General features: G+C 40.3%; 1 protein-coding gene across 3 annotated transcripts in view; it reads right to left on the bottom strand.

Moving 5' to 3' along the window:
- Window positions 1-27,126, bottom strand: part of LOC126426732 (sorting nexin-13-like) — a 399,890-nt gene that overhangs the window by 120,009 nt on the left and 252,755 nt on the right. For all 3 annotated transcript variants that reach the window (XM_050088694.1, XM_050088696.1, XM_050088695.1), the window contains 2 exons: window positions 7,674-7,944; window positions 2,550-2,711 (listed from right to left, as the gene is read on the bottom strand). In XM_050088694.1, coding sequence (XP_049944651.1) covers window positions 2,550-2,711; window positions 7,674-7,944 — 433 coding nt within the window. The remainder of the gene's footprint in view (window positions 1-2,549; window positions 2,712-7,673; window positions 7,945-27,126) is intronic.

The following is a 27,126-nucleotide window of genomic DNA, read 5'->3' as shown; positions in this document are numbered from 1 at the left end:
GCTCCAACTATCTTCCACAGGATATTATTTTCAAAAACTATTATCTTTCACTCTCTATACTTATCTACTCTCCATATTTCTGCCCCATATAGTAATTGCTGGTCCGATTGTAGTTTTACATATACCTATTTGGTTCCTCTCGATAAAATTTTGGAGGACGGCAGCCTGTCGAGTGAATATGCTGCTCTGGATGCTGCTTTTATACTAACTTCTATTTCTTGCTTCTCATCATTTCTGTTATTTACTCCAACAGCCAGATATTTACACTCTTCTCTTTCTTTGAACATGTGGTTATCAATCTGCATGGTTACCCTAATTTCCTTGTTCAATTAGGAATTTTGTTTCCTCATCATTTACCTTTAATCCAACTTCCTCTCTGTTTTTTGAAGTAGCTTCCTTGCCAGTATTTTCAGGCCATCTAGACTTTCAGCTATGCTAACTCCCTCCCTCACTTCTCTTGATGCATCCAGTGCTTCCTGTAGTATTACATTGAACAGGAGTTGTGATATTCCATCTTCTTGCCTGACTATTGTTTTTATGTCAAAATCCACGGAATATTCTGCATCCATTTTAACTATCCCTTTGATCCTTCCAGTGTAACTTGTACAAAATTTGTAATCTTACTTGGTATTTCAAACTTCTGTATTTTCTCCCACAACTATTCTCCATTCATGCTATCGAAGGTTTTCTAAGAATCAACAAACAATTTTTTCACCATTTTGTTGCACTCCCAATATTTTCATATGGCTCCTTTCAGTACAGATATCTGATCAGTGGTTGACGAATTCCTCATACATCCCTTATCTTCCCATCTACTGTGTCTTTTAAATACAGTTCCATACTTTCCTCGAGAATCTTTAACAACACTTCACAGCTGTGTTATTTAACAAGATGCCTCTGTAATGTCTGCATTCTCGTTTACCACCCTTTTTTTTTGAATTGGTACTACAAACGCTTCTTTTCACTCTGATGGTATTCTTTCTTAATTCCAAATGTTGGTCACAAGTCTGTGTACTTGTTTCACAATTTTGTCTCTTCCCTTCTTAAGAAGTTCAGTTGTTATTTCACCTCTCTACAGTATAGTACACCGAAGAGCCAAAGGAACTGGTACACCTGCCTAAAATTGTGTTGGTCCCCTGTGAGCATGGACTCGACTCGTGTCGTGTCCGAAGTAGTGCTGGAGGGAACTGACACCATGAATCCTGCAGAGCTATCCATAAATCTGTAACAGGAAGAGATGGTGGAGATCTGTTCTGAACAGCACATTCCAAGGCATACCAGATATGCTCAATAACGCTCATGTCTTGGAAGTTTGGTGGCAAGCAGAAGGGTTAAACTCAGAAGAGTGTTCCTGGAGCCAATTTGTAACAACTCTGGACATGTGGGGTATAGGATTATCCTGCTGGAATTGCCCAAGTCCATTGGAATGCACAATGGACATGAATGGGTGCAGGTGATCAGACAGGATGTTTACGCATGTGTCACCAGTCAGAGTCATATTTAGACATATCAAGGGTCCCATATCATTCCAACTGCACATATCCCACACAATTACGGAGCCTCCACCAGCTTGAAGAGTCCCCTGCTAACATGCAGGGTCCACGGATTCTTGACAACATCTCCATACTATACACGTCTATCTGCTCGATTTCATTTGAAACGAGACTCGTCTGACCAGGCAACATGTTTCCAGTCATCAACTGTCCAATGTCAGGTTTGGTGGGCCCAGGTGAGGCATAAAGCTTTGTGTCATGCCATCATCAAGACTACACGAGTGGGCTTTTGGCTTTAAAGACCCATATCGATGATATTTCATTGAATGGTTCACGCACTGACATCTGTTGATGGCCCAGCATTGAAATCTGCAACAATTTGCGGAATAGTTGCACTTCTGTCACACTCAACAATTCTCTTCAGTTGTTGTCGGTGCTGTTCTTTTTCCGGCTGCACTGATTCGGAGATTTGATGTTTTACCAGATTCCTGATATTCATGGTACATTCATGAAATGGCCGTACGATAAAAACCCCACTTTATCACTACCTGAGAGATACTGTGTCCCACTGCTTGTCCGCTGCTGTAACACCATATTCAAACTCTGTTAAATCTTGATAACCTGCCATTAACAGATCTAACAACTGCACCAGACACTGTTGTCTTATATAGGCATCGAAATCTGCAGCGCCATATTCTGTCTACTTACATATCTCTGTATTTGAATAAGCATGCCTATACCAGTTTGTTTGGCACTTCAGTGTATATTATATTAAAACTATAAAGGTAAAACTGGGTTTTTTCACTTTAAATGCTTCTTTTCCAATGTAACAATCAAGGAAAAAGTAAAAATGGAAAACAACAAAATATTAATTTGGGCAGTAATAGTTTAAAGCACTGTATTAGCATTTGCATAATTATGATCAGATTTGAAACTTATTTAATAAAAATGTGTATTTCAAGCAGAAGTTGGCAATTATATTACTCTAAAGTTTCTGGCAGGCTAAAACTCAGTGACTCAGTGCCACACAATCAAGCACACAGAGAAACAGCTCACCCGTTTCGATGATCTCGGCGGTGAGGGAAGACGGACCCTGCCTCTTTTCGGCGAGGAACTGACTGCCGGCAGCCGAAGCGGCCGAAGACACGGACGATGCAACGGAGCCGCAGTCGCTGCCCGACGTCGCCGTGGGTGGACCGGGCAGGGACAGTGTGGACCCTAGAACAGGCAGTCCACCTGTAGCAACCGTAACACACACTGACCGACAACACGAAGAGGAAATTTCCTCGCAGACTAAAACTCTTCCGCAGACTGGAGCCACAACCTCACCTTTCACACGCAATGCTTTTAGCAAGTGAACTATCTGGGTACGACTCTTAACCTTTGCGACTTCATTTCTCCTACATTACGAGCTTCTGCCGAGAAGCTTCAATGCAACGCACAGCAAAGCAAATGATTTGTTTCTGTAAAAGAAGAAGGCAGTTTTAATCTCTCAGGTTGTGATTAATGGTGATATTTCACGGGTTCAGCCAGGTTGTCAATTCTATTTTGTCACACAATATTTCATCGGTCAGCCTGGCCGTATCCTCTGAGCGCAGTCATTACGTGTACTCCGATCGCACTGAAACACTGTCAGTGTCACGTAATTGTTTGTCATGGAGTCTGACTCCCACCATTCACTACAAACTCTAATTTTCCTCGGTTCTTCAGGGCCCACACTACTGTTTAATGAAATGCACTTCCTCTGAGCACTTCCCAACTTAAACTGTAAACCGCTGTTGCAGTTTATTACGTTTTCTGACATCTTTATTTTGGCATACTCATTAACTGTGCTGAAGCTCAGCATTTGCACCACAGTACCGGTCAGTGAAGTGGACCGTTATAATTTCTTCATAACTTTTTATCTCTCTGTCTCGATAGCAAAGTTATTTTAACAAGATTACTGGCTTCAGATGTGTAATAGCCGTCTTCAGAATCTAGTAAATGTAAACGAAGGAAACATCACTGCACCAAGTCATAAATATGTAAAAATGAGTGAAAGATGCCATTCATGCTTCAACCAGTTCGTATAGGATGTGAATGCAATCCTAGAAGTCACTGACGCACATGTAACACACAAATTTTCTAAAAATACCAAACAACCAACCACAACAGACAGTATAATCCATGTAAAATTGTGCCATCTTCAACATCTTCAAAGCCTTCTTCAATTCGATGATCAATTGTTTGGCATAGAATAAATAGACAAATAACGCAACATCCTTAAACAAATAGCCTGTGCTAATTGATACGAGAGTAAGGACGTAATAAACTTTTATTACAACACCAAAAAGAGAATCAGTACACACAGAAATGAAAGTCAATATGACAACAGCAAGGAAACTAAGTATGTCACACTGGAATAGTAGGGCAAAGGTGACATCAGCAATTCCTTACCCTTCCTTTGATTTCCCCCCTTCTTCCCCAAAAATTTACCTAATAACATAATATGTATCACAGCTGCAGATTCCATGTGATGTATGACCTTTTGGACATGCCCACATGATTAGACATGCATTCATATACGTGTGTGTGTGTGTGTGTGTGTGTGTGTGTGTGTGTGGGTGTGTGTGTGTGTGTGTGTGTGTGTGCGCGCGCGCGTGCGCGCATCAAAAGGTAGAACATAAAAATTATTCCCAGCCACTTTGCCACACACACTCTTACATGCACTCTCACTTTTACACAGAAGATTAAAAGACGTGTGCCTCAAATCAGTGGACAATTAAAATACAGAAACTATAACTACACAACAGCTAAAATAATGTAACAGGCAATGGTGCCTGGTTGGTCACTGGAAGAATAAAATATAAATCTGCCACCTTACACACAACTTAAAATCTCCTACCTAAGGAATTACACAGAAAGTCAGGTATCACACAGAATCTTAAAACACGATTAACCTTCAACTCATTGTCTCTTTAAATGCAGGGCAGGTCAGCTGGTATTTTGGTTTAGCCATAAAGCATGTGTCATTTAGTAAGTATCAGAATAATTTGCTGGGCACAGATTCAATATAAATGTACCCACACAAAAAAAGAGAGATGTACAAAAAGAAAGGTGAACATATGTCCGTATGCTAATGTTTCCTAAAGCTGATATCAAATTTTTCACTTTCCAACTATCGGTCTCTTCCCGTCTGTGATTCTGGGTGAACCTATGGCGTATATAAAAGAAAATGTACCACCCCGGCTGTATCTTGAGAATGTCTTTATTATCTCATGCAACTAGTTACAGCAGCACATTACTGACAACATGGTTTTTTACAGCTGAAGTCCCTCGTCCATGCAATAGGATGGACATCCACTAATCAATTTGTGTAAAAGTTTTTTATATATCTTTTGAAAGGTATGAAGTTTCTTTCATTTCTAAATTGCTCATCCTGAAAATCATACCTGGATACAGCATAATCTGCAATCATTGGATAAAATGGTGACATTATTTATGAATGTATTATACTGCATTCTTTATAACGGAGCTGGATCGCACATCCTTTTCTTCCAGAAAGATTGGTAAACATTGCTCTGTTCAAAGTAGAATTACTATATCAATCAATTTAGACTCTTACAGTGGCATACACAGTGAGAGATTGCGGAGGTGCGAACTTAGATGTGTGAATTGCTGCTGTCAAAAGATTCTGACAGCCACACACCTCGAAATAATCCATATTATCTGCATCTCCTTATGGCGCCAGTACTTAAATACCAGTATAATGAGTTTAGTTACTTGCGGGTCTTCGCATCATAGAAGGAATCTATGCGTCCGAGGACAGCGGCACATTAATAGTAGTTCCTCCTGCTGCAGTGGCCCGAGAGAGGAACACTGGAGCCGCATCATTTGTTTTACCGACTACTGCTCATCATCCCTCAACCCCCACCAAAAAGTCCTCCTCCCACAGACACGTGATCCTGTGCCTCGACAGAGGTAACTGCTCCAGAAGATTCAGCACGTTCAGAAATTAGTTTCTATCCAGACATCCTTCGCTGCTGGTGTCTCATCATCCTGAAATCCTATATGCCCTGGGACCGATGTAGCGGGACTTTGAATTTTGCCACGCTACACTTGTTTCCCTCAGATATAAATTATACCGTCGCAGCTGTATGAGCACTCGACAGCAGAGGAAATATATAAGAAAATGAAGGTACAAAAATTGTAACTCTTTTTGTTTCCTACCCGCTCTTGTCTCTTGAGTGTGGAAGCTTAACTTCACTTATTCACTAGTCTTGGTCTGATTAAGACATAAAAACTTATTGATGTGCAGACATATAGTATTGTAGGAGCTTGAATGAAATTTGGAGGACAGAAGCAACTGTAAAATACATTGCATTCAATATCGAGATGGTATTCATTCGTAGACATTAGTAATTCCTGGACAATGAAATTTACAGCAAGATTTTGGAGCAGCTACGACTTTTTCATGCAGAAATGAAGCAGAAGATTGTTGGAGAACAAGACCTGGACGCCGCACGAGAGAAGACATATTAACATGGTAATGAATGTACTCTTATCTACGCCATTTCCCCTGTTAATCACATTTTGTTATTCTCTGTTCTCTTTCAAATAATTTTTGTAGTGGAAATTGATTTGACTTTTGCTCAAAAACGCCACAAGGACCATCCCAACAATAGCTTTTCCGAATCACGAAGTCCGATAGCTTTTCTGTAATACGAAGTCCAATTTGCATTTCATTCTTTCCCTTTTTCACGCTCATTAACAATTTTAAAACTCCCTTTTTTATTCACCATTTCTTCCCACATTTTCAACCTTTTCTTTTCTTTTCTTCTCTTTTTCATTTTATTAACCACTACACCGATCAGAATGACACCTCCTCCTCCTGCCTCTGTAAGTGGAAGAGAGTGTCGGGGATAATCTGAACATACTTTTCTGTTGGGTACATCTGATGGACAGCCTGAAGGCTACCTAGGATTTTGGTGCAAATCAGGAATTCAGTGGCACGATACATCCCGTCTGCTCGAGCACCCTTGAGATTGCATACAATTCAGAATTATGAACTGTGAATATATTAGGTAAGCAAACACTAAAAACACGTTCTTGGAAATATCACAACACAGCTGATCCCACTCAGAGTGGGAATTTGAACACAATTCACAGTTCTCTGATAAAATGCCGTGAAACATTGATTTAAGGGGGTTAGGACGTCAAACGGGCCGACTTGGAGTAGGAGAGGCACCACAGAACATTTTAATTTCCACTCTCTGTACTTTTACAAGTAAATTCATAAAACTTTGTCAGCGTGGCCAGGAAGGATTCAGGATTCACACTCGTAGCAGCGGAAGTTCAAAAACATAACAAAATAATTTATTTTTTTTACAAATTTCATCATTTTATCACTTACTATTGGCTGCATTTGTTGCTCTAGGTACACTTTTCTTCACAAGTAAGAGAGACTGTTCGATGAATTTTGCACAGCATACAAACCATACTTACAGGTGTCTGAAACTCTAGAATCTATTTAATTTATGAAAAAATGAATGAGCTGTTACATTTTAAACTTTATGTTTAGAAAAAAATCAAATTTTGTAGTTAATTATCTCAATTTTTACCACAGTTTTTAATAGATTTGTAAAATTCTAGAGTTTCATACACCTTTGAGTATGGTTTGTATGCTGTACAAAATTCATCGAACCATCTCTCTTACTTGTGAAGAAAAGTGTACCTATAGCAACAAATGCTGCCATTAGTAAGTGAAAAAAATGATGAAATTTCACATGTAAAAAAAAAATTACTTTATGTTTTCAAACTTCCACTGCTATGAGTGTGAATCCTGAATCCTTCCTGGTAATACTGACAAAGTTTTCTGAATTTATTTGTAAAAGTACAGACAGTAGAAAATTAAATGTCATGTGGTGCCTCTCCTGCTCCAAGTCGGCCCGTTTGACGTCCTACCCCCCTTAAAAACCTAGACCAGGCTACAATGCTTTTTGTACAATACCACAGCTGAAATAACTCTAGGTCTCCTCAGTATTTGAGGTGGCAGACGACTCCACCTGCAACAAAGCACAGAAACACGGTCCTTCCATACGCGGATCCTCCCGTGACACGCGAATCGCTCACCGTCCGTTTCTGCATAGTCACTCCGTAGGAGGGTGGGCGACAGTACGGAGGGAGCAGGCGGACACGTACCTGTACCGTGGAGCACCAGCGGGTCAGACAGCAGTGCAGCGGCCGCGGCCGCCGGCGCGGGGACGGTGGCCGAGTCGGACTCGAAGCTGGCGAGGCTGACGTTGTCAGAGAGGCTGCTCTCGGCCGAGTCCTCCTCGTCGTCGCCGTGGCCGTGCCCGCCGGGGCCGGCGCCCGCGCCTCCCGACCCCGGCTCCCTCAGCAGGTCCAGCTCCGCCAGGAGCCGCACGTAGCCCACCGAGGCACGGAACCCGGGCAGGAAGCGCTCCTCCGTCTGTCCGACGAGCGCGGACAGGTGAGTATCGGGAAAGGCGTATGCGTACGTAGTGAGATCTCGTCCCAAAATTGTCTTACACTTTTACAGAGGCTGACACCGGTGGTGACCTCTGCAGGCCTCAAAAAATGTACATTAAATTAAAAAGACACAAAGTCTTCGACATATCAGAAGAATTCCGAGTACTGTATTTATCCCAATGATGACCTCTGGCAAAGCTCAAAAAATGTAGAATACAATACAAAGGCAGAAAGTCTTCAACATATCAAAAGAATTCTGAGTACCGTATTAACTCGAGTATAAGATTACCCTGATTATACCGTATCTGAGTATCACATGACTCTGATTATAAGACACCTCCCCCAACCCCATTTTTTTTTTAGAGATTTCTTGAGAAAAATTTATTTTTAACATATTCTCATTAAACAAAATTACAAATTGTTTCACATAAAGCATTCAAAAATTTATGCCATTTATTGAATATCTACATTACGTTAATATGAGGAGAAATAAAAAGAAAAAAGGTTAAAGTTAATTTGTGGACTATTTTCTTTTCTACATTTTTTGCTTAACAGCCCTGTCATCTGTTGAATCACTACCTTAAATCACCACCACCACCACCACCACCACCACCACCACCACCATCCTAATACCACAGCTGTGAAATTTATATCTATGTTGTCACAAATATCTGGCTGTTTCCTCTGAATAAGTTGCAATTTCTCAGGTTGTGGTTAACGTGCGACCCGCAAAAACAGCTGTTTTTATCAGAGTACATGTCAGATTTCGCTTCTATACTGACAACGTGAAGGTGGCAGGAGTTAAATACAGAGATAGAAAGGCTATTTACAATGTGTACAGAAAGCAGATGCCAGTTGTAAGAGTCAAGGGGCATGAAAGGGAAGCAGTGTTGGGAAGGAAGTGAGACAGGGTTGTAGCCTATCCCAAATTTCACATCATATCCCAATGTTATTCAATCTACGTATCAAGCAAGCAGTAAAGGAACCAAAAGAAACATTAGGAGTAGGAATTAAAATCCATGGAGAAGAAATAAAAATCTTGAGGTTTTCCAATGACATTGTAATTCTGTCGGAGACAGCAAAGGACCTGGAAGAGCAGCTGAACGGAATGGACAGCGTCTTGAAAGGAGGATATAAGATGAACATCAACAAAAGCGAAACAAGGATAATGGAATGTTGTCTAATTAAATCGGGCAATGCTGAGGGAATTAGATTAGGAAATGAGACACTTAAAGTAGTAAAGGAGTTTTGCTATTTGGGGAGCAAAACAACTGATGGTCGAAGTAGAGAGGATATAAAATGTAGATTGACATGGCAAGGAAAGTGTTTCTGAAGAAGAGAAATCTGTTAACATTGAGCATAGATTTAAGTGACAGGAAGTCATTTCTGCAAGTATTTGTATGGAGTGTAGCCATGTATGGAAGTGAAACGTGGACAATAAATAGTTTAGACAAGAAGAGAATAAAAGTTTCGAAATGTGGTGCTACAGAAGAATGCTGAAGATTAGATGGGTTGATCACATAACTAATCGGAGGTACTGAATAGAATTGGGGAGAAGATAAGTTTGTGGCACAACTTGACTAGAAGAAGGGATCAGTTGGTAGGACACGTTCTGAGGCATCAAGGGGGATCGCCAATTTAGTATTGGAGGGCAGCGTGGAGGGTAAAAATCATAGGGAGAGACCAAGAGATGAATACACTAAGCAGATTCAGAAGGATGTAGGCTGCAGTAGGCACTGGGAGATGAAGAAGCTTGCACAGGATAGAGTAGCATGGAGGGCTGCATCAAACTAGTCTCTGGACTGAAGACCACAACAACAACAACAACAACTGACAGGAGAATGTTACAATGACGCTTGTTTCAAGCATATCATCTGCCTGCTACTCTCTCACTGGCTGTGTAGAAGCATCTGACATACCCCCTTTCATTCCAGTCATACATCACGGTGAGCATCAACAAACATCATTGCAACACAAAATATGTCACTGGACCCTATCTAGGCCTATAACATCTGCTGCAGAAATGAATACTGTTGTTGAGTCTTTGTCAAATTTTAAAGTCAGTTCACTTTCGATCACAAATGGATTCAGGCAAACTGCAATTTAAAAGCCAAAGTACACAGTGTAGATTCTCACAGCTGGCAACATGACAATTTTCTGCCCAATTACTACTGCCCTCCCTGCACTTCTCTGGTTCTCAGCCAAACTGGTACCAGAGTTACTCCTCTTCAACCCTTCTGTAGTGCGTGCTTGACCAACTGCTAAACACTGACTGCAACATCATTTAGGGTGCAAGTCATATGTAACAGCAGCAACTAATACAATTCTCGCCACAACAATATTAATATGATTTGTTTCATTTCTTAGACATTTCATTCTGCATTAATTTTCCTTTTTGTTTCATTTGAATGTCACCTTCATGTTCTAGAGAAGATTAAAAGCTGGAAACGATTTTACCCAGTATTCCAATTATGAACAGCAACAGAATTTGCAACCCACTTAGTAAAATCATTACAGTCTCTCATAATCAAGTAAAATATTGATCTGGGTTCACAATCAATTAATGTTTTCTGAAGGACACCATTTTCAGATTTGAATATTAGCTTTACTTAAAAATCAGCATTATATGGCATCCACACATGGATGAGAGCTTTCAAAGCAAACCCGTTCAAATACAACAAGCATTTGTAAAATGACAGAATTTAATGCTATTTCCTTCTGTGTTTCAGAATACTGTCAAATTGTAACCAGAGCAGTAGACTGTTGTTGAGTCAGACATCATTGTTCGAGCAATGTCGATACTGTATCGACTGCTTCGGCATACTGCATAACCTCGAGCCTGTTGGAATATGAGTACTGTTTTCTGAGCCCTGTGCTCTTCTACATTCCTCAAAATAAATCCGCATGTGACCTCGATAGCCAAAGCTTCATCTGCAGATGTAAGATGATCCCTATATACTGTATTAAACAGTGTAAAAATGTTAACTTCATCAGCACTCGTTTAATCTGCGAATATAAGGTGGCCCTGTATTTTTCGAATGACGAATTTGGGGAAAAAACCTTGTTTTATACTTGAGAAAATATGCCATTACTCAATAAAAAGAGCCACCAACTGAGTCAGCTACTTATACATTTACGGAACTCACCATAAAATCTTTAATCTTAAAATACAGTGTGTTGGTATCTTCTGTGATTATCAAAAGCATGTGGTTGTGACAGCCATAACATTAAGTTCCTACGAGATATGTAGTTCAGCACTTACCTAGTTTAATTCTTATTTAAGAAACAGACTGCAAAAAGTTCACTAGGCTATTTGAGTAATACAAAGAGGGATGCCACACTGTCCCCCCCCCCCCCCCCCCCCCTCCCCAAAAAAACAAATTTTGATGAACCCTAAATGTTCATCTTTGATAGGATCTTGGAAATGATTTTTCAGGTTCACTTACATTCAATTTACTTGTACTATGTCCGCTACTTTTACACTGCATAATTAATGTATGTTCTACTCAATCAGCTGTCACTGGTCTTGCTACAATCATATTTCATTTATTAAGAATTACACGCATCATTACTGGGCCTAGTTTCTTTGAATCCAACCATTCTGGATTCACTTTGCACTAGTATACCTAACACTTACCAACTGTGACATACATATAGTTAGTTACATGACAAAGTTCCAGTTATTGCAGGTCAACTGTTGACTAAAGATTGGTTCGTTACTTGTTCTGTAGATCATTCACGATAAACATTATGATGTAGAAGATGCCAATCACGCATTAGCCACTGAAAGGTTGTTTCAATGTAGAAATGACTAACTATTTTTCTTCAAGACTTGTTCTATGTAAATAAGGACATTTAAAGGAAAAACACCTTTAATCTACATTTGAAAACTTTCTGCTGGTTGCAAGACATTTTATTTCTGCAAGTAGATAGTTGAATATTTCATCAGTTTTGGGGCCAAAATTAGACACATTAAAGGGTAATGCAGATTGGTGTTCTTTCTTGGCTGTAGTTGTGAATCTCCCTGTTATTCCCAAACTCCAGTAAATTGTTGACAACAAATTTGTAAGTGATTATTATGTACTGTAGTTAATATTCCCAGCTGCTTAAACAGATACCTCTATAATTGGTATGTGTGCGATTCCACACATAATTCTAATTACTTTCTGTTGTGTAATGGCTTCTTTTTCCCTAAGTGTGGAGTTACCCTAGAATATTATCTCATAAGTCATTAAGGTATGAAAATATGCGAAACACATTAACGTTTTGACTTCTGCACCTCTGAAGTTGAAATTATCATTACAGCTAAAGTAGCCAAACTTAAACATTTTAGGTGGTCTAGTACATGTTTTTTCCAGTTCAAGTTCCCATCAATATGCACACCTCAGAACTTTTAATTTTCTACCCTGCCTATTATTTATTGTACTTATACTAGTTTAACAGGAGGTGAAATATTTTTGATGGTATAAGACTGGACGAACTGTGTTTTTTGAAAGTTTGAAGCTACCCCATTTGTGCAAAACCAATCAGTAACTGTCATAAAGACATCATTTATTATTCTCTCTGTCAGTCCTTTGCTTAGCTTGACAACAATGCTTGTCTCAGCTACGAACAATACTAACTCTGCCTCCTAATAAAGATAAAATGGTAGAGGTTGAACCACAGTACCATAGTGTGCTGCTACAGGACCCAAAACAAAACTGCACAGCTCTTTCACGATGTGGAGTACTGCAAGCTAATTCATTTTCTTCATCTGAAGGAGATCAACTCAGCAACAGTCTGCACTGAGTCGGTGGAAGTGTACAGCAATGATGTACTATGAAGCACAGACACTTCCATTGTGGTGGAACAAGTCTAAACAATAAAGAAAGACGTTGCACACCATCTCTCTGTAAAGAAGAACCAGTAATCACAAGATAAATGGGGCCATTGTTCTTGAAGAATGGCGTATCACAGTTTTTACAAATTGTTGTGCATAGTGATATTTCAACAAAAAATTAACACATTCAGAAGTGTCATACACCACAGTCAAATTCAGAGCAAAAGTTTCAAAGGCCTGCAAGATTAGAAGTGGGGTGATACGGACTTTTCCCTTTACTCTTTAAGTGTGTACTTGATAAGGTGGTGATGGAGTGGTGATAAGAAGTAATAAGAACGTGTGGAATACGACTGGGTTGCAATAAAAAAGGAATACGGGTGGACTGCGTACCATTCACAGCCAATATTGTGAAACTGTCGCAATCATTCGAAGAAGAGGTTAACCAAACCACACAACTACAGAGACGAGCTGCTACAGCATACTTATAGATCTCTACTCAGAACATGCAGTATATGACAAGCAGCAAGGTAGCTCATAGATACTCATTTTACTAAAGTTTGAAGCTCTTCTTTACATTATTCCGTGTTTGCGATTTAAAAACTGGATTGTTTAGGAAATCAGCCTTATGCAAATACAATTAGTTTATTTTTATTTTTATATTTACCCAGACACATTTTGACACCAATGTGTCATCTTCAGTGGATCTCATTTTTATTTCTTAAAATTGCATCGCTAACTGAACTGTATTGTTATACATCGATTTTACTAGGGGTTATGTTATTACTTAGATTTTGTTAAACCTGATGTTGAGGATAGTTTTATAGAGTTGTACTCTTGTATTCTTGAATTTGTTGTAGAGCTTCGTGGGAAATGCTTGGCTTAGACCCACAGAAGATGAGACATTGGTGTCGAAACATGTCTGGGTAAATATAAAAATAAATTAATTGTGTTTGCATAAGGCTGATTTCCTAAACATTCCAGTTTTTAGCTCATAGATTGATGATAATAGGAGTAGGGAAAATTCAGAAGATGGGGAGATTTACATACCTGGTAGAATGGGTGGAAACTGGGGTGACAGGAAAGAAAGCACTGGGAGCACGAATACACAAAATTAATTTAGCATACAACTAACTGTGCACATCTATAACAATATGAATATTTCGAACAATCCAAAATTGAGAGGTTCCCAGCAGTGATCTGTCCTGAAGCCTTGCACATAGCAGAAATTCTTAACCTACTAAGAACACAAGTGCTTAAGAGAGTAGAACTGGTGGAACGAAAAATTCTCAGGATATTGGGATCTCTAAGAATGGAAGATAGTCAGTTTAGAAGACTAGCAAACCAAGAACTGTGTACCAAGTTAGAGAGAATCTCAAATATCATCAGGAAAAGAAGGAGCATGTTCTTTGGGACATGGGAGGTGAACACACAAATAATACAGTTTCTAATGAACAAAAGAACCAAAGCACGCTGGACCCGAGATTTTTAAATAAAAAATCCAGATTGTTACAGGTTTTGACAACAAAACTAAGATACAGAAGAATATTATCATGGGCAGAAGCATGAAGACAGTTCCAAAATATTAGAGTGAAAGCATATTGGACAAGGAAAAAGACAAGAAGAAATAAGGCAGCCACAAATTACAGTGGTCCACAGATGGCCAAAACAAAAAGGCGAATAGAGATTTTACCTTATACCGTAACTGAAATTTTTTCCATCATGCGAATGAAGGCTCAGCACTTTGGAACATTTCAGCCTTAACCAACTGCTGTTGCTGCTTCTTATTGTAACAATTGTGTATGGCCAGTGGTCAAATAATTCTTATGGAATCTCATTGTTTAATGTTCTAATTGTATGTATGAGTAATAACGTTGAAAATGGCTAATCAACTGTGAATCATGTAAGTACCATATTTACTCGAATCTAAGCCACACTCGAATCTAAGCCGCACCTGAAAAATGAGACTCGAAATCAAGGGAAAAAAAAAAAATTTCCCAAATCTAAGACGCTCCTGAAATTTGAGACTCTAAATTCAAGGTGAGAGAAAAGTTTTATACCACCCCTCCAAATCTAAACAAACTTGGTCCATTGTAATGTGAAACACAACTGAGGTCGAATGGATGAAGTTACAGCTGCAGTAGTTTGGTTCGAGTCGTAAGCTTAACAGTTAAGTTTTACCAAGTAGCCATTGCTATGTGTCAGGTGCTCCGTCCGTATTTACATGGGTGCCCTTCCTTTTTCGCGTGCTTCATCTGGTTTGAATTGATTGCTTACTTTGCTTTGATCTGATAAGTGCCGTTCTCTTTGCTATAGGGGTTTACGACACTCTAAGCTGAAAATGCATTATTGTGCTATGTCATGCATTGTTTGTTGCATTCTGATACTGAAGGTTCACGACCTGTCGCCGCTCATGGCATGGCTTGCTTTAGTGTGCGCTACCGCGGCTTACAATAAAAAAAAAAAGGGTGGGGGGGGGGGGGGGGGGGAGGAACTGTCTCATAAGCGAAACAATGGCAAGAGACTGCTATTTGTTGTTACTTACACTGATGCTTTCTTTGATAATGATCAACAAGAACCAAATAACAGACTGCGTATGATAGAAGATGTTCTGAACGAGAGTTTAGCGAAAATTTTTCTCTGTTTGGAAATCTTTGCAGACGCCTCTTTAGTACATTACATTCTGCACAGATATTATAGTCATCTTAGATTTAAAAATCTAGTCAAATGCTGTGCTTCATTTCTGACTGTATCACTATTCAGCATAATACGAATATAAACATGACACGATACGTATATTCTTCCGCGTTTCCTGTTGTCTCTCTCTAGTTTCGTAGTTTATTACGCAGACAGGATTTAAATGAGATAGCAGCAAACACGAAAGAATACATGGCATAATGTTTACATTCTTTTACCTTTTCTTTTAATTTATTTACTGACACAGGGGTTTTGGCGCCAGTATTTATCTTTGTGCCTGCAAAGCATACCTGTGTTGCGCTACATGTATTTGACGGCAGAAGTTAGTTGTGGCGACACCTACCAAAATTTTTCAGAACTTCCGCTTACTTTGCACTCGATTCTAAGCCGCAGACGGTTTTTTGGATTACAAAAACCGGAAAAAAAGTGTGGCTTAGATTCGAGTAAATACGGTACCCATGTGCCCAATCATACAAATTGTCATGTTTATTTTGGGTCGTCAGTACCGCAGCGTTTGCGGCCTTATCATTTACATTATGAGAATCCAATTTGGGGTTGTGAGGTCTACAATCGCAAGTCTCCCTTGGGCATAATACCAGATATTACATGCAGCTCCCACAGGTGAACTTGTAAGTTAATGTACCAACAAGATCACATATTTCACACGTGAAAGTTGTAAGGAGAAAGCAATAATCAGTCACAGGTGAGCTTTCAGCATCTTGCACAATATTTTGAACTTAATAAAAGTCATCTACCACTGGGTTGTGTTCTGTGACTACTCACATCCAGACAAAATGCCTGCTGAACCAAGGCAGCACCAGAAATGTTGCCTCTGTGTCAGGACAGTCTCACTTATTTGCTGCTGCTGCTGCTGCTGTTGTTGTTGTTGTTGTTGTTGCTGCTTCTGCTGCTGCTGCTGCTGCTTTGTCGTCATCCTCAATCTGAAGACTGGTTTGATGCATCTCTCCATGCTACTCTATCCTGAGCAAGCCTCTTCATCTCCAAATAACTACTGCAACCTACACCCCCCTGAATCTACTTACTGTATTGACCTCTTTGTCTTCCTCTACAATGTTTACACCACAAAGTTACCTCTAACACTAAACTTCATATAATGTCTCCTGTCAACCATTACCTTCTTCTTAGCCAGGCTATGCCACAAATTTTTTTTCTCCCCAATTCTATTCAGTGCCTCCTCGTTATTTACATGACTGACCCACCTAATTTTTATCATTCTTCTGTAACACCTGGTTTCAAAAGCCTCTAATCGCTTCCTGTCAAAACTGCTTATAGTCCATGTTTCCTTCCAAACATGGCTACACCCCAGACACATACCTTCAGAAAGGACTTCCTAACAAGTAAATCTATATTCAATATTAACAAATTTCTTTTCTTCAGAAACGCTTTCCTTGCCATTGCCAGTCTACATTTTATATCCTCTCTACTTCGACCATCATCAGTTATTTTGCTCCCCAAACAGCAAAACTCCTTTACTACTTTAAGTCTCTCATTTCCTAATCTAATACCCTCAACATCACCCTACTTAATTCGACTACATTCCATTGCCCTAGTTTTGCTTTAGCTGGTTTTCATCTTATATCCTCCTCTAAAGACACTGTCCATTCCACTCAACTCCTCTTCCAAGTCCTTTGCTGTCTCTGATGGAATTACAATGTCATCGGCAAACCTCAATGTTTTTATTTCTTCTCCCTGAACTTTAATGTCAAATTATTTTTTTTTCTCGTTTCCTTTACTACTTCCTCAATGTGCAGACTGAACAACATTGGCATACTCCCTTTTCAACCACTGCTTCCCTTTCATGCCTCTAGACTCTTATAACTGTCATCTGGTTTCTATACAACTTTTAAATAGCCTTTGGCTCCCAATATTTTACCCCTCTTGCTCTTTGAACTTATCCTAGCCCCATCTCCTTAATTTCCTACCTTCACCTCACGTTTGCCTTGTATGTATGTATATATGTATTAAACAAGGGATCTAGAAACGACGGAGATGCTTCGTCCTGTCGTAGCCCTCAGTGGTTCACAACAGGGCACAGCAGTCCACCCACCCCACCACCGCCCCACACCGAACTCAGGGTTATTATACGGTTTGGCCCCCAGTGGATCTAGGTTGGAGGATCCTCGAGAGAAGTATAAGTAACTTCAGGTGTGTACCACGAAAGTGTGTTGTAACCCTTACTGTTCATACGGTATATTAATGACCTTGTGGACAATATTAACAGTAATGTAAGACATTTCACAGAGGTTGCAGTTGCCTATAATGAAGTTCTATTACATTCTATCGCCTGCGCCTTCATCTCGCGGTTGCTCAGGCTCGGCTCGGACAGGTACAGATTTGCCAGTGTTAATGTTAAGGGGTGGCCGGATGCCCTTCCTGCCACCACCCCGTAACCCCCGGGATGGAATGAGAGTACCCCAGCTGTCTGTGTCTAGTGTAATCCGTGGAATAGTGCAAATGTGTTCAGACGTCTGTGCGTTGTGTAACTGAGGCGGGACGTGGGGACCAGATAGGTCTTTGCCTTGGGGGGTGTGGAAAACCGCCTAAAAACCACATCCAGACTGGCCGGCACACCGGCCCGCATAATTAATCAGCCGGGAAGATTCGATCTGGGGCCGGTGCAGCTACCCGAGTCCAGGAAGCGTTGCATTAACGTTCTTGGCTAACCTGGCGGATCAGTTGCCTATAAACAAGCACTACCTGAAAAAAGCTGGACAAATATTCAGTCACATCTTTATAAGATTTCTAAGTCATGCAAAGACTTGCAACTTACTTTAAATGTTCAGAAAAGAAAAATTATACACTTCACAAAACTTAAAAAAAAAAAAGAGTGTTGTGTCCCGTGACTACAGTGTCAATGAGTTACAACTCAGAAAAATACCTGGGTGTAACACTTTGTAGTGATATCTTCTTCTCCTTAGCATTTATCCTGTACTAGCAGGGTCCACTCGTTCACGCATCTGCCTCCATTTGGCTAGGCGCAAATTGAGACGCATATAGCGTGTGTGGTGTGACGCAGCGCAGTGCGTGTTTTTGTAACATCACAGGTTCAAATGGGACCGAGCAAATTGCGACGCGACGCGACTGGAAAGCGACACGCGCCTGTGCCAGGTCGTGCGGGGTTGTGGTTGAGGCACAGTTTCTCACGCCACGCGGCACGCGTGCCTCGCTAGCACCGTGGGAAATCTGAGGTGGGGAGTGGAAAAGTAGCCCGGCCATATGCTCACAACGGAATGGTTCATATGAGCAGTGGTAGTATTGCCCATGCGATAAATTTTGCCTTACTGTATACTAAATTTTATTGCCTTTGTGTAGTGTTTCGTTTTTGCCATTTAAACGCTCCAGCTTTGTTCGTTAGTGCATTATATTTTTCTGTTATTTATATCTGTATAGTTTTGTTTTGTTTTGTTTTTCTTCCATCAAGAAAAATGCACACTTCAGTAACTGATGAACCATTGGCCGCTGGAATTGTATCATATGCCTCCGTGATGCTTTCAGATCGCAAGAAGGGACAGAGGGTAGTGAATAAGGAAGCAAGGAATATTATAAAATCATGTCATTAAGAATCAAGGCAGGAAAGTAAAACAAGGTTATCTTCTCCCTGCCTAGTATGCTGGCATATCTGTACGATCTGTTACAAAAATTTAGAAAGGGATAATCTCCACAGGTGTGATCCCTTTGTGCTCCTGGTAAAAAGCGTCCAAGATCTGAAGTACAGAAGTCCTACTGCAATTACTCTGCTACGTATGTAATAATTGAATATGACAACACACTGTACTACATGCATGTCAACATCACATTACCACTGCAAGCTAGAAACAGTCGAAAAGCTGTCACAAATAACAATGTTTTAATTGGTTCGCCGTGATGAGAAAAAGCATTTCAATTGTTGCATGCAAATTATCAGCATTAATAAACTAATTATACAACAAGCTACACAAATGAAGAAAATGGTCAGTATTATTACGAAAGTAGGAATATCCTAAAAGAGTGTCATGATTAGAAATATTTAATACTGCTGACAAAGGCAGATCTACTTTCATGACAATGTTTTTCGAACTCCAACTCACAAGGCACACATGGATAGCTTGTGCATTCCTGTCACGCATTGTCCTCCGCTGCTGACAATGCACTGACCATTGTGTTATGCGACAGATCAATTATTTATTTTTCTCAATAACAACTATTTTATTTGGGGATCACACATTGTCAGTTTGGCAAGCCCTAGGTGAGTAACCAGTATCTGGCATGTGCCTATCATTCCGCCTGAAGGAACGCTCGTCATTATTTTAATACTGCTCAGATCATGAGAAGGAATAAAATCCTTTGGTAAGTTTCCATTCCAGTCTCTCAGTGTTAAATATACGATGGGTTGCAGGGATTCCACCAAAATTCCAACAGAACTGGCAATCTATTTTTGTGTGAGTTTTTAACCTTTCCTCATTCGAAGAAGTATCACCGTTTGTGAGTAACGGCCTCATTTCTCTAGGTGACTGGTTTAATTGTACTTCCTTTGCCACAGTGTAATTTGCCAAACTCATCTCACAGCAGCTACTGAGACAGAATTCCGAAACGGAGTACCTAATTAAACAAGTAATTGGTAATCACAGAGCTCAATAGCTTATGAAAAATGTCATAGTGTCGGTTTGCAATAACATAAAAGAAGAAATTTCATATTTATTTTCATACTAGGAAGCTCTCGTTTCGCTAGCTGTCGATAACTCTTAAAAAATTAATCACTGTAGTAAAATAAATAAAAAGGGAAGTATAAGTACTGATATATCACCATAGATAAGAAAGTTCTGCGTGTTTAAGAATTGGCAAAACACTCTCCTCCTTGTGTGCTACCATTCGCCAAACTTTCGTTTCGATGTCTCGAGCGGTTTAGGAGATATGAGAGATGTTGCAAGTATTTCATTCTCGCGGGCGTGAAATCAGAAGTGAGCGCACTACAGGGGTCCATTTTCTCGAGATCGGAGGCAGATAGAAACCTCCTCCCAAGTTTAAACAAAAATTCAGCATGTTAGCTAAATTTCATACGCAGCACCATATGGTATAATACGCACCAAACGCAAAATCATAGCGACCCCTAATTTTCGTTGGAAACTTTTTGAGTTTTGCGTAGTGTCTTGCTAAAATGTGTACATCACAATAAGAACGGTCATTAGTGAGGATTAGTGCGGTGATGGGCACTTCGCCACGAAGCTGACCTATAACGCTACAAGTAAGGCAAAAATCATGTATTTTCAGTGAATAGTTTCTGTAAAATCGTTTGAGAAAGATAAACGGTTGCACACTCCTTGGTTCTGTCAGCGCAGAGCGTCGCCAGTCGGCACGTGTGAAGTATGGTGTGCGCGTCACAATATGCATTGGACCAGCACGACTCGTGCGACATGCGCGTGTCGCGCTGTAGTGTCGTGTCGTGTCACACATGCTATATGCGTCTCAATTTGCACCTAGCCTTTGTGTCAGTTGAGGGCACCTTCATAGGTGGAATTGATGAATTTCGTATCCTTCTCGACACAGTCCATTGATTAAGTCTCGGGTCTGCCAGGTGCATAGCTGCTCTGGCCACTAAGTAAGCCTTACTGCGCATGAAGTGTCTGTACCATCTTAACCTGCTTTCCCGTAGTTTGTAGTGGTATGAAATGCAATTACCACACAAGCTTACTTGCAGGTACAGCAGGTGGCAGCCTTCAGATTACCGGTAGACTACTGAGGAAGTGCAATCAGTCTAACCAGGGGATTGCTCACGAATCACTTGTACGAACCATCTTATAATATTGCTGAAGTGTGTGGGGCCCATACCAAATAAGATTAATGGGGGATATTGAACGGGTACAGAGAAGGGCAGTACGAATGGTCACATGTTGTCTGACCTGTGGGAGAGAGACAGAGATGGTGCAGAAGCTTGGAAGATAGACGCAAGCTATCCCGAGAAAGTATGTTAACGAAGTTTCGAGAACCGACTTTAAATGACGACTCCAGGAACATACTACAGCTCCCTCCTAATCACTGTTATAAGGATTGGGGGTCAAGGTTAGAATAATCAGAGCACACACAGAGGAGTTTAAACAGTCATTCTTCCCATGCTCCGTGTGCAAATACGGAGGGGAAAGATCGTAAAGATGGTAAAATGGGAAATACCCTCTGCTGTGACCTTCACAATGGTTTGCAGAGTATAGGTGGTGATGTATATTAACTAAGTATAATCTATCTTGCATCTGTATGTACTCCACATACTTACCAGTGAATCAACAACGACTTCCTCGATACTTTTTTTTTCACTTCAGATTATGTTCACGATGCGTAAGGTTTTGCTGGTTAATTTGGTTAATTGTGAGTTGTTGAATATGTAAAATAACTGATTTTTCCCCCCTATGAGGGAGTACAGGTCTCCTAAGTATCTGTCCATATTTACATGATGTTGGACCTGGGTCAGAGTACTTTCCTCAATCTCTCTCTCTCTCTCTCTCTCTCTCTCTCTCTCTCTCTCTCTCTCTCTCCACTTCCTCACTGGCACTGACACTGACCGACAGTGATGATCTCAGCTTGCCTTTTCTTTATGTTTTATTTATTTGCTATTTTTTATGTTTATCATGTCTCCTGCACACAGATCAACCACTCCCATTTTTCAGCTAATTTGTGAAATATTTACATTCCTCTATGGCCAACTTATTACATCTCTGGCATAGTTAAGTTCTCAGACTTTCAAACATTATCCAGACCCATTAATTCATTTTTTCGTTCTTACCCCATCAATAAAAAACCACCCTTGACCCACTGTCCTGGTAGACCTTTATTTTATCCTTCAGTCTCTTTGTTTTGCTTCTTACAACCTTTTTCTCTCCTCTGCCAGAAAAAGCCACACATCCCAAACACAATTTTACACAACTGTACAGTTTTCTATTAGGTGCTGCTCAGAGATTAAATTTTACCCTATTCGGACTATAAATATTGAGTAGCTATTCTCTATCAGTGATAGTAGCCACAACGCTAATGGCTTAACTGTTGCGCCACTGAACGGGCAGTCGCCAAACACCAACTCACGACTAAAGACTGCATTCAGAACTGTGAAGCCATGGCCACAGAAGTTGTACACCAAGCTAAACGTCAACAATGCAAGGCTGTTCTTTTCCCACGCAGACCAAAGGACCTGCACAAAAATTGCCACAGATGTCAAATCACTCTGTGAAAAAGTCAGATACCTCAGTGCCCCACTGGATCTGAAACTGACTTAGTCCTTATTTCTACAGATTCTTTATAATGTGGTCCAAAAACCAGTGGCTCAGCACAGCAATTTGGTGTCCTCGTGTGTGATCTTCATTTATGCCATGCCCCACCACTATTAACTGTTCTGTGTGAGTGTCCTTGTCATACACGTAATGTGCCACAGTGAAATTACACTTATCGATTTGATCAATTCTGTATCAACTTTAACACCCTATATGGCATCAGCGTATTCTACTCGCACACTGTGTGCACTATTTGAATTTGCATTCATATTTCACTATTATGTGAACTTTAAATCAATCTGCATTTGACACTTAACTTCGGATCGTCAATACAGCAGTATTATACAAATTAGTAAATTAGGGAGGAAAACAAATGGAATAAAGGTAAACTGTCTGGCTTTTGCAGACCATTTTGATATACTTTCAGAAAATGTGAAAGACGCAGTTACCCAAATAATTCTTCTGGAAGAAATAGCAAATGGAAGTGGTCTCAAAATTCATGACAAATATAATAAAGCACCAATATTCATTGGAACACAAATAGGTAAAATAGTGTGAGTGAGTAAATTTATGTATCTTGGAGAAACTGTATAACAGAATAGACTAGAAAAATTTGCAGTAGACTTAACATTTAAAAAACTGGAGAGAGCATATGGTTTGACAAAGGACATTTACAACAAGAAACACATACCAAGAAAAACAAAATTAAAACACTAAGCCACAAGCATATGATCAGAATGTTTATACATATGTGAATGCCTAACAACGAAATATAAGCTGGAGAAAAGAGGTGCCCAAAAGATGGATTATTAGACAAATAATGGGTGCAATACAAACAACATATGGCTCCAAAATGAGAACTAATGAGGAGATTTACAAAAAATATAGAGAAAATATCAGAAGCAATGGCTAAAAGAAGATTAATCTTTTTTTGAACACCTCTACCAAATGAGTGACAGCAGGCTTGCAAAACAATTATTGCTGGATTTCTGGAAGAAGAAACTTGACAGTAGCTTGGATTATATCAATAAAGAAAGATCTATAGGAAGAAACAACATCAAAGAATTGGACATAACACAAAGGAATCTTTTTAAGAATAAATAACAAATTTAGAAGTGTTTCAATGCAGAAGAAATAAGAAAAAGGGAAAAACATGGACAATAGAAAGGAAAAGACAACATGGGGAGAAGATGAAGAAGTACTGGAAAAATAGAAAACAACAAGGAAAGAAGAGGAACTAACGTTGCTACATGATACTATTTGGTAAATACAAAAACAAAAAAACTTTTTTTTGACAATGTCACCATGTAAAAAGTACTGGTATCGAGTCAGCATTTCTCTACATCAAAAGTCACGTGTTTTGCAAAACTTAATTTACACACACAAGTGGAAATTGTGTTTGCATTAAATTTTATGTTGTAATTTGAAAATTGTTTGTGTATTAGCTAAAAACATTGTCACAAAAGGCCATACAGCATAAATTCTCAGAATGACTGCAAACTATTCTGAAACCAATCAATGTCGTATGTTAACTAAGACAATGCAATGAAACCATTACACATGTTCCAATCTTAGTTCAGCCTTTGTCAAGTACAGTACAGTCTGTACCAGTTTATTGTAAAGTTCTCTAGTTAATGTACTCTAACGTTATACAGAAAAATGTCTTCCTTATATTATTCAGTAAAGTGCTACAACATAATTCCAGCCTCTGGAAACCAGTCCAGGATACAAAATGTATAAAAGCAATGAAGCTGAATTTACATCCACTGATGAAAGATTTTATCTAACTGCAAGATACTTAGAGGCAACGGCCTTGCCGCAGTGGATACACCGGTTGCTGTGAGATCAATGAAGTTAAGCGTTGTCAGGTGTGGTCGGCACTTGGATGGGTGGCCATCCGGGCCGCCTTGCGCTGTTGCCATTTTTCAGGGTGCATTCAGCCTCGTTATGCCAATTGAGGAGCTACTCGACCGAATAGTAGTGGCTTTGGTCAAGAATACCATCATAGCAACCGGTAGAGCGGTGTGCTGACCCCACGCCCCTCCTATCAAGTATCCTCCTCTGAGGATGACACGGCGGTCGGATGGTCCCGGTTGGCCACTTGTGGCCTGAAGACGGAGTGCAAGATACTTAGAACAAGATGTATTCCTCACATCATTTTGAGATCCAGCGCTGAATTTTTTTGATGTATTAGTGACCACATCCACAATGGATTCTGTATAATCCTGGTAGATGTTTTGGAGAGCCTTTTGCGGAACCAACGAAGTACTCCATTTATGCAATTGTTGGAAGAAAGTTTTGATGTTGGAATTTACAAGCAGCATTGCATTTTGGTTCCATGTAAGGAAGGATAGACTTCTTATCCCAGTTTGCCGCATGCCACACTTATTTTTACGCCCTTCTCATCTGTGCTTCACTGTACCCATTTCCGCACGTCGTACACAGTCACACACCCTTACGCACATTCAAGTAATCGACCGAGTTGTTTACACAGTGACCGCAATGTCCCATAAGGGGTTTTTAGAAGCACAGCTAGATATTTGGCCAGTCTTAACTGCACACATTAATGGTGTCGAATATGGGTCACAGATGCATTCCTTTCTTGTGGATTTTGGCATGACTAGTATCTTGGGATACAGTCATTTCCTCATGTCTTCTCGAAGTTCTGAGCTCTTCATCAAAGTAACTATTTTCCTCATCACCATCACGATTGAGTCCTCCTCAAGTTTCTTATATGCCGATTCCCATAGCAGCGAGCCAATTTTTTGTTGGCAATAGTCGGTACTCATTAGCACCAGTGTGTTCCCTTTGTTCACAGGCAGGACCACTGTGTCAACACCATAGTTTCACCATCATCCCCTCTGACCGTAGTCATGTTTGGTCTCAGAAGTTGGGACTTGTCAGTGTCCCAGCAGGTTTGCAACCTCCCTCCTCCTTGCTTTAGGACTCTAATTACATCCTGCCCATCATTTGTAGGGTCTCGTTTCAGAATGGTCCTCCAGACGGGTGCAAAGTTTAATCCTTTTGGGGGAGGGGGGGATCAAAATAATAGCCAAATCCAGTTCTTTCTCTGACAAATTTATAACAGCTCTAGTGTCATTCACTTCTTTATTAATCTTCTGATCTCCCAACAGTCTGTCAATCTTTCCAAGCTGTTACACAGCCACACCGCCATTTGTGTACCTTCCTGTCAGTGAAAGTCCTGTAGTCTCCCCACATCTGACTGTGCGCCAGCAGTGCCGTTTCAATAATAGGCTGGTGGCATACGAGCACGACGTGAACACTCCTGTCCAGCTCTCCCTGTACAAAGAAAACACCTTCCTTACTTCGGCCATGCCTATCCGTCGGAATATCTGGTTACCTGGTCAGATGTTTCATTTTCACCAGGTGTCGTAGAAAATAAAGTTGCTATGTGGAGCAACTGCCTGCCGGAACAGCATTACGAAGGAATCTGTAAAATAATATATGAACACTGCCACCCAGCTGGAAACTTTGGGAGCTATCCATTGACTATAATGCTGTCTACATTTGTGGAAAATTTAATAACAAAAAAATTTGATTCTAAGTCTATTGCTAGAGTTTCTAACAGTTTGCACGGATTCGTGTAAGATTTACATATGTTAAAACCATTACATTTGGGACAACAGACTATACATATTCTGACAGATATAGCAAAGAAAGTGTTAAATGTCCTACATTCCTCCATTATCCCCCATTTTCACTGCTGTCAACTGAATGCTAGTCCACCATTACAATTCACCGAACCTGTCCGAAGACACATCTTAAGTTTTTGTGAAGACAATGAAGGAAAAATCTGTACTGGTGCAAATTGTTTTACACTATCTGGTCAAAAGTATTCGACACCTGTATGTAATGCACAACTGATCACTAGATGTCTTGCAGGTGGACCTGCCCAAAGAAAAGGAGTTGGTGAGTATTGTGTTGTCAGTACAGAGACAGCGGCAGCAGAATGGGTTCACCAGGAAATTTCAGAGACTCCAAATGTGGACTACTCCATGAACGTCACCTTATAGCTGAAGTCACAAATGGCGGCAGTCAAGTTTAGACTCGTTCTGGGCACCTACATCACGCGTTCTAGGGCAGCCGACGAGCACCGAGTAATGTTCGGAGCACTCTGCTGCGAACATTTCGACCCCGCTAGGTTTGCCCGAGTGGACTGTTGGTGATGTGACGGTGAAGGGGACATGTGAAGGACTGATCACAGCTCAACTGAGACCAGGTAGACCTCATGTACACTATGTGATCAAAAGTATACATACACCCCTAAAAACATACGTTTTTGATATTAGGTGCATTGTGCTGCCACCTACTGCCAGGTACTCCATATCAGCGACCTCAGTAGTCATTAGACACCGCGAGAGAGCAGAATGGGGTG

This window comes from Schistocerca serialis, chromosome 11 (assembly GCF_023864345.2).
Source record: "Schistocerca serialis cubense isolate TAMUIC-IGC-003099 chromosome 11, iqSchSeri2.2, whole genome shotgun sequence".
In the NCBI taxonomy this organism is placed as follows: Eukaryota; Metazoa; Arthropoda; class Insecta; order Orthoptera; family Acrididae; genus Schistocerca; species Schistocerca serialis.
The sequence above is the reverse complement of the archived record's forward strand: the minus strand, read 5'-3'. Positions and strand labels throughout refer to the sequence as shown.